An 8,987-nucleotide genomic window follows, 5' to 3' on the forward strand; every position below is an offset into this window, starting at 1 on the left:
GCTGCCCTCACACATGAGGATCTTTAGGGAGTGAAGATAAAGATGTTTTAAGGTGTGACGCTGTGGTTAATGTCTAGTTTACTGGATTAGAACTCTGTAAAGATCATGGTTTGGGTTAAAATGAAGGGAGGGAGGAAGAAGGAAGGTAGAAGGGAGGGAGAAAGGAAAAGAGGAAGGAAGGAAGGAAAGAAGGACAGAGGAAAGGAAGGAAGGAAGGCAGAAAGGAACGAACGAACGAAAGAGAGAGGAAGGGGCAAAAGAGAGAAGGAGGGAGGAAGGAAGGAAAGGAGGGAGGGAGGGAGGAAGGAAGGAAGGGAGGAAGAAGGAAGGTAGGAGGGATGAAGACGGAAGGAAAGGAGGAAGGGAGGAAGGAAGGAAAAAAGGGCAGAGAAAAGGAAGGAAGGGAGGAAAGAGAGAGGAAGGAATGAAAGAGAGAAGGAGGGAGGAAGGAAGGGAGGGAGGAAGAAGAAAGGAAAGGTGGGACGAAGGAAGGAAGGAAGGGAGGAAGAAGGAAGGTAGGAGGAAGGAAGAAAGGAAAAGAGGAAGGAAGCTGTGGTTAATGTCTAGTTTACTTGATTAGAACTATGTAAAGATCATGGTTTGGGTTAAAATGATCAAGTTTTCAAATTCCTTAAAGATGTGAAACCTTTGTTGTCATGGCAACAGAGAACACCACGATTAATTGACATGAGCAAGATTAAGTCGATTAGAGTTTCTAAATGTTGGTTTTGATTATTTTTGGATTAATTGCCCAGCCCTAGTTTAAAAGTATGAACACACTTTCTCATTGAAGTTGTGTCCAAATGTTGACCTCTTACTGTTGAGTAGCGCTGGGTGTCATTTAAAAACATACCAACTGAGTACTTTAGATCGTTTAGGTGGCATCTTAGCTACTGAACTGTTAAGTGTGCTAACTTAAATTCACCACGACATCACCATCATAGCTGCTGTGGCAGTGGGCCAATCACATGTCGCGTTAAATTGAAGAACGCTTGCGTTGATTGGCTGTGAGTGAGTCCGTACAAATAGTCATATTTTCTAGCTCTGGGTGCAGAAAGGATCGATTGCAGGTATCGTTTGAGGGGAGACATTTCGATACTACTAGGTATCGATTTATTTCGGAAAAGGTATCGAGTAGCGTTACCCAGCACTAATGTTGAGCTGCATGTCGTTACTTCACTTCCTGTCTTTTTAAACCAGGATTCAAATATAACCATTAAGTGAAATGATTTGATAGGTCAGCTGTTTGATAATGAAGTATAGAAGTATTATTCATCACAAAACATACAAACATGTCTATTACAGAACAAGTTCCTCTAAATTGGTCAGTGGCTGAAAAGAGTTTAAATAATGCAGAGTACAACAAATATTTTATTATATTTATGCACTTCATCCTGGGGCGGCTGTGGCTCAGGAGGTAGAGCGGTCTCCAATTGGAAGATTGGCAGTTCAATTCCCGGCTCCTCCAGTCCACATGTCGATGTGTCCTTGGGCAAGACACTTAACCTCAAATTGCTCCCGTCCCCAACAGTGTATGAATGAGAATGAATGGTTAAATTCCCCCTGATGAGCATGAATATGGGTGAATGAGATGTAATGTAAAGCGCTTTGAGTGGCCGTAAAGACTAGAAACGCTATATAAGTACAGTCCATTTACCATCTGTAATATTAGTCCAGTGGTGATGTGGTGAGAGTGTGTTTGCAGGGATGCTGCTGTCCTCTGATTACCTGGTGCATTATCCTAGATTTATAAAACAGGGTCACACTCAGAAATCTCTTTCACACTGTGGTCAAAGTGTGAACGGAGGGTCAGACCCGAGTGTAGTCAGCTGGACCTGATCTCCATCTCCAGCTGGAGGAGAAGAGTTTAGTCTGAGAGCTGAGTGAAGTAACGAGGAGTCAAGGATCTTCTGCTGGAATAAACACAGAGGTGTGTTTGTTTTTGATCATCGTGACTAATCGGAGCAGATTTTATTTCTCTTACACTGATTTGTTGATGATGACGTTCCAGCCGCTCTGATTAATGCAGAATACGAGAGGAACACACTGTGGAGTAAAAAAACAAGAGAGGAGAGGATGATAAAGACCTGGTTCAGGGTGTAGACACTTACTGCAGTCTGAGTGTGATTACAGACAACACACACACACACACACCTACACACCTATACACACACACACACACACACACACACACACACACACACCTACACCTACACACACACACACACACACACAGAGACAGACAGCTGCAGATACTTTTCGTTTGAGTCACATGGACACACCCCTCACCTGTTGGACATTCCTCTAATGACTGAATTATACTAGAAAACACTGCCTCAGGTGTGTGTGTGTGTGTGTGTGTGTGTGTGTGTGTGTGTGTGTGTGTTATCATAGGCTACTTTTGGGGACACATTTCAAGCCTTAGGATCAGTTAATTGGGGACAAAAGCTGTCTCTAATTGGAAAAAGGCAGATTTTTGGGTCAAAGGTTATTGTCAGGGTTAGAGTAAGTCTCTGGAAAATGAATGGAAGTCTATGTAATGTCCCCAAAAGTGCTCTTGGTCTGAATTGTGTGTATTTTCATGAATCTGCTCACCAAATCGAGGCTGTAAAATAAATCATTTACAGTTTATTTTCAGACCGATCGGATCAGATTTCACATCAAAAACCTAGTTTGTAAACTCAATAAACTCGAAGTCCCCTGAACACAAATAAATGTCCTCCTTCAGATCGTTGTTGTGGGTCGTAAAGTTCACACATGTTGCTTCTGAAGTGAAATCTGACCATCAAATATTTCTCTGCTGACAGAAAACGTTTCACTGCAGCAGCTGCCATTGAACTTTTTCATTTGTGAAGTTGATGAAGCAACATCACGACCTCACATTGTAAATATTCCCTCTGTTTGTTTCCTCTTCACTAGTTATGAGTTCAGACTGTGAAAAACTCTCCATGTGCAAATTATAGAGATGATTAAACAGATGTTGTAGCGCCACCCACAGGCACACTCTGAAACTAGTAGAAAACAGCAGTGATGGGCAGTAACTAGTTACATAACATCATTTAATTACAAAATAAATGTAACTGTAATCTATTACTGTACATGTAATGTGTCATTAAATTAGTTACTTATGAAGATGTTGGTGATTACAAAGGAGTTACATCTGAAGTATGACCTTTAAGATTTTGCTCAGGAGGGTTTTTCCTCATTTTTTGAATATTTAACATGTTACTGAATACATATATTGCTGTTTTTAATTCTTTGAAATCAATATTTTTTTATATTTTGTAAATAAATAATGATGTGGGCTTAAATGGAGTCACAGTACAAATTAAGCTCATGCCAGACTTTTCACTTCTTTCATAAAATCTTATTTTATATTCCAAAATCTACATGAACTAATGAATACATTTTCCAATGAGAGATAAATGTTGCTTTATAAGAAATGATCTCCCTTATAAATCATGTCAGTATCCATGACAATACCTGAACTTAGATTTTGGTGCTTAATGGGAACATTTACCCTAACAGCTGAAAACATTGGTTAGAAAATTAGAAAAGTAATCAAACGTAATAAGTTACATCTCTTTGATTAAGTAATTGAAATAGTTACATTACTTATTAAATTAGTAATCTGTAATCGATTACATTTCTAAAGTAACTATCCCGACCCTGATGATGGGCAAGTTTCTTTCAGTTACTATTTATAATTACTGGCTAAGAAACAATGAATACTTACCTGGTATACTTTAACCAGAACTAAAATAAACTTGCAAATAAGTAAGAAATCACCTTTTGAAAAATTAAACTGTAATATTTTCAGGAGTTTTAATATAAAGTGATAATCATGTGTGGAGGTTATGATGTGTATGTAAAGGTCCGCAGGTCATTTCCAGGTCATGTTCGGTTATATGAGAATAATGAACGCTGGTGTCTTCGCTGCTTTTCCTGAAGCGTTTCAACGAGGCTTTAAAGACTTGCTGAGAACTCATTATTACAAGTCTGGCTGTCAGTACTTATGTTAATTTATAATAACATAATGAGTAAGTCTCTCTGTCTTCTTCTCTGCAGGACAAGTATCCATCTGTCGTCTCTCTCCCTGGAGGCAGCAGGTCGGAGGTCATGACCCTGAATCATCCCGAGCTGCCTGGGTAAAAACACACACGGACGCTGACTCAGCACAGAGACCCAGAGACCCAGAGACCCAGAGACAGTAAAGTTTGATCTGTTGATGTCTGTTTGTGTTCCAGCTGCGTCTTACTGGTGAACTGGTCAGTGGAGGTCTCCAGAGAAGGTGGAGTGGCTCCAAAGATCGACCTGCTGACAAAGATCCCCGAGACAGGTGAGACGTTCCTCTGTCCGATTTACCTGAACGCACCGCGCTCCACACACAGGAAGTTAAAACACTGACCGACAAAACTATGAATCAAAGGTTTAACTAGAAGAAGAAACTATTTAATAAAACACAATGTGATAAAACTAGTTGTTGTACTTTCACCAATCTCACAAAATTCAAATTAAATCTCTAAAATCACAAAGTTTAGTTTTGATTGGCACCTGATAACTGACAAAAGATCATGTTGGATTTAAATATTACTGGGAAAATATGTATTTCCTTATAAGAAAAACTCAAACCCATTCCCCTTTGTGTCGTCCTCCCCGGTCAAATTGACCCCTTCTGTTTTGACTGTTCTTTCCGTCCTTCCTTCTGTCCTTCTTTCCTTTCTTCCCTCCTTCCTTCTGTCCTTTCCTTCCTCCCCTTTACTTCCTTCTGTCCTTCTTTCCGTCCTTCCTTCCTTTCCTCCCTCCCTCCTTCTCTCTTTCTTTCCTCCCCCTTCCTTCCTCCCTCCCTCCTATCTTCCTTCCCTCCTTCCTCCTTTCGTTACTCCCTCTATCCCTTCCTTCTTTCTCCCTTCCTTCCTTCGAGGACAACAAGAGGGTTAAATATTCATTAGATGTTTATTTTCACAAGCTTTATTCTCCAGTTTTATGCTTAGAATATATTTTTGCTTTCTCAGCTGAACTGTTGAACACTGACTGAAAACACTTGTTCCTGGTTTCAATTATTTAGAATTAATTAATTAGAAGTTTACAAATTCATAACCGTCTTTATTTTCTTTGTTGCCAAATGTATTAATTATACATTTCTCCACTGTTGTCACTTTAAATGAACTCTTAAATTGACCCTTCATCTCCTCGTAATAATGCACTTTACAGATAGATAACAGGCACTCTCACACTTTATGAACATCCTTTTAATTACGACTATTTTAAATCATGACTTTTATCCAGGCCCTTTCTTTTTAGATTAAAATAAAACTAATGTCAAAAATGTGAAGTAGTCTAACTCTAGCTAACTGTATAAAAATATTTCCAGATGTTTTAAACTGATCTTTATGTTCCTCTCTGTGTCTCCACAGCGCTGCAGATGTTTCCCTCTCAGGCTGTAGGTGGCGCCGCTGAGGCCTTTCAGAGCCTGCTGAGGATTTTGGGACCTGAAGCCGCCATAGAGTCCATGATCAGAGCCGTCAGCCTCTCACAGGAAACATAACTCACATCATTTTATTTTAGACATCATGTAACGTCACATATGAGCAGTTTTAATTCTTCCAGATGAAATAAAGACGCAGAGCGATGGTTTTAGTCTCTTAGAAATCCTTTATTCAATAGAAAGAGCCCGACTGTGACGGCTGTAACAGCAGAGCTCATTGGTCAAAATCTACAAAAATAAATAATTTAAATACAAAATGCCAGACAGCAGTGTCGCCTTTGTATTTTCAAATAGTTTTTCTTCTCTTAACTATTTACACACACGCAGTTATTAGAAGTCTGTAGGTATCACAGTGCTGTGATGTTTCTGCAGGGTGACGCTCGGGCGGCAGGCGGAGGCAGCGGACCGCCGACCAATCAGGCTCCAGCTTCACCTGCCTGAGCGTCCGCTGGGAGGAGTCAGAGGTCTGGACGAACTCAGCTCTGATTGGCTGAGAGAACAAAGAGCGTAGATCATTCTATCGTGATCGTAAAAAGCTTTTTAAGTAAAATTTAACGTAAGATTTATCAGCTCGATGTTATCAAGTTTTATCTGTTTGTGCCTGTTTAGTACAAAATTATTTTACTCTAAACTCCGATGATCTTTTAGAACTTACATAAAACATTAAAATATATTCTGTCTGCTTCACCATTTTTAAGATTTTTAACCCTTTACCCAACTGGCAGCTTTTATTTCTGAAACGACACAAAGATAAAAGCTGGAAATGAGCCTTTAAGAAACTTCAACGAGCTAAATTTTTAATATTGACCAAATAAAATCTCAACTCAAGGTCCACTTACTCACTTTTATCTGAAGCTTTCAACCATTTCACAGCAGATGTTCAAACCTAAAATGATTTTTAGCATCTCGAGGACTTTTAATCTTTGTTGAGTTAAATTCTCGAGCGTCGAAACAGCAGCTGGACACTCAAGATGCCACTTACTCATGTTGGAGCTTTTGATAGTATGACACTGTCTTCTTCAGCAGCTCCTAGAGAGTCCTCGAGTTTGAACATCTAGATTTTAAAAAGGAGACTAGTGGATACAGCTGAAAGTGTCTGAATAAACAAGTACGTAAGTGGAAAGTAAAAAGTTTTATCAGGTAAATTTACTTTTATTAACTTATATTAATGTTATTCATCATCATTAATTACATATTTATGTTTAGAGGAGTTTCCGGTGCAGCAGACGTAATATTTAATACTTTAGGATCGTCAGGGATTAAATTGATGCTTGCGTCGCTTCGTGTCACGTGGGAGTTAATGTAACAATTTATTTTAGTATAGACACGATAACGTTAAAACCTGAAAAACAAGGTTTGAGTTTGAAATGTTGTCGCGTCAATGTAGAGAAGGTAAAAAAAAATAAAAAGTTCAACTGGCTGAGAGCGATGTGAAGGTATTTATAAAAAAGACTGCTTACAAAGTAGTTTGGATTACAGCACAGATGTTTCTAAAAGCTCCGTTAAATATATTGGATTAAATAACGACGTGTAGCTGTAAAAAAAAAAAAAAAAAAGCAAATAAATACTGAAGCTTCACATCATTAAAGTAGCTGAATGTTGAGTTATAGTGTTGTATTAACGCTCGCTGTTAAATAACCAACAACCAGCTGACTCCTAAACACCGAGCGACTCCACATGACGTTAACGCAGGATTAGCTCCGAAATTTAAATTTAACAAGATATGAGACACAAATCTCACTGTTTTCTCATCAGCTGAAGGATGAAGGGATTTTTTTTACTGATTAACTGTTAAAAATATTAATCCAACTGAAGTATTTTTAAACATCTAGCCGTTAGTTTAAAGCGTCCAGACCTCCGTTATCTCCGTAGCTGCCTCGTCCCGCCGCCTGCAGCGTCATCAGTTCAACAGTTAGAACGATCAGTGGTTGGTTCAGTTCGCTGCCGTCCACTCCGCAACCTTTTAAACGCTGCTCCGTCTCCCAGGCAACCAGGTGACGTCAAAAAAAAAAAAAAAAAAAGTTGCCAGCCAGCTTAGATGTCAGTTGACTTTTTGGAGTGATGATTTAAAACCTTTTTAGCGTTTAGATTTATCAACTTTAAAACTGCCGGCTGTGACGTGTGATTGGCTGCTGCGACGCTGATGTCACAGTGATGTCACCGGGAGATCGGAGCGGAAGCGTGACGGGGGTTTTCTAGCCTCCGAGGTTTTTCAGTCTTGTAGTGTGATTTTAGTTTCCAGACGTTTTGGCTAACGGAGGCTGCGGAGGGTTGGAGAGTGGATGGAGGAACTGAAATCAAGTGTTACCAGTTTTTATCTGACGCCTCCAAGGTGAAGAGGGGGGGGGGGTTCTGAGGGCGATGACATCACCAGGACAGGAAACCGCAAAGCAACATCTGGACCCCGAACATGTGCTGAAGGTGACGTCACCGCCCTCGGAGCGCTCCCCGACCACAAAGTTACAGATTCAAACATGAGACCCTCCCCTCCTCCTCCTTCCCTTCCTTCCTCCCCCTCTCCCCCGCTGAGCTTCGGGTCGGGTCGTCGGGGGTTCGAGGTATCGAGAGTTCACGGCAGCGTCCACAGCGGCTCCTATACTGATCTGACGTCAGCTGTGAACGCGGCCTGTAACAGAGTTTTTTTGTTTGTTTGTTTTTTACTTCAACACACACACACACACACACACACACACACACACACACACACACACACACACACACACACACACACCCCGCCCTCCTTCAGTCCTACCAGCACACACTTAGGCACGTTGACAAACACACACACACACACCAAGCCACTTATGGCACAACGCAGCAGCGTGAAAGCTCGGCCCTGTTACCCAGCAGCCTTTGCTCGCTCTGGTGCGGGTCAGACTGGACGACGCTGACCTCTAACCTCAGACAGACGGCGTCCCTGTTCTGTTAGTCATTTCAACTCTGTTATAACCCCTGCCCCCCCCTCAAAAAAAAAAATCCTCTGTAAGCGTACAGCCGCGTTAGTCGTCCGGTCGGTGACGTTGCTAAGGCTGGGCGATATGAGAATATATTATTCGATTATTAATATTGTAGGGATGACTATCGGTGCTTTTTGATAGATAATCATCAGTAATGTGGATATAATGACTAAGTGGATAAAGGCGGATAATAGAAAAGGCTGTTAAGCTCAGAAAATTACACTTTTAATGTAACGCAGCCTTTAAAAGCAGGAAAAGACACTTATTCCATATCACCATATTACGATATGTATAAAATATCACGATATCTATATAATATCGATTTATTGCCCAGCCTTATTTTACACTTAGCCCGACAACGTTCACGTGTAACAAAATTAAACTGATAACTTTCATTTCCAGATGTGGTGTTTCAGTCTTTCCATTGAAGTCGTCGCTCAAAATTGAACTCAGACGTCAAACTTGTGCTTAAATTTCAAGTTTCGGGCTTTTAATCGTGAACGTCGTCTGGAGCGAATGGTCACTCGAGCCGCAGCGTAACG

The 8,987-nt window shown here is 40.6% G+C and overlaps 1 protein-coding gene across 1 annotated transcript in view; it reads left to right on the plus strand.

The window, feature by feature from the left end:
- The window catches only part of cenpp (centromere protein P), a 107,642-nt gene extending 100,593 nt beyond the window's left edge, over positions 1 to 7,049 (plus strand). The window contains exons 7-9 of the mRNA XM_053316548.1: positions 4,069 to 4,148; positions 4,248 to 4,339; positions 5,418 to 7,049. Coding sequence (XP_053172523.1) covers positions 4,069 to 4,148; positions 4,248 to 4,339; positions 5,418 to 5,548 — 303 coding nt within the window. The 3' untranslated portion in view covers positions 5,549 to 7,049. The remainder of the gene's footprint in view (positions 1 to 4,068; positions 4,149 to 4,247; positions 4,340 to 5,417) is intronic.
- The last annotated feature ends 1,938 nt before the right edge of the window (positions 7,050 to 8,987 follow it).

Source organism: Scomber japonicus, chromosome 3 (assembly GCF_027409825.1).
Source record: "Scomber japonicus isolate fScoJap1 chromosome 3, fScoJap1.pri, whole genome shotgun sequence".
In the NCBI taxonomy this organism is placed as follows: domain Eukaryota; kingdom Metazoa; phylum Chordata; class Actinopteri; order Scombriformes; family Scombridae; genus Scomber; species Scomber japonicus.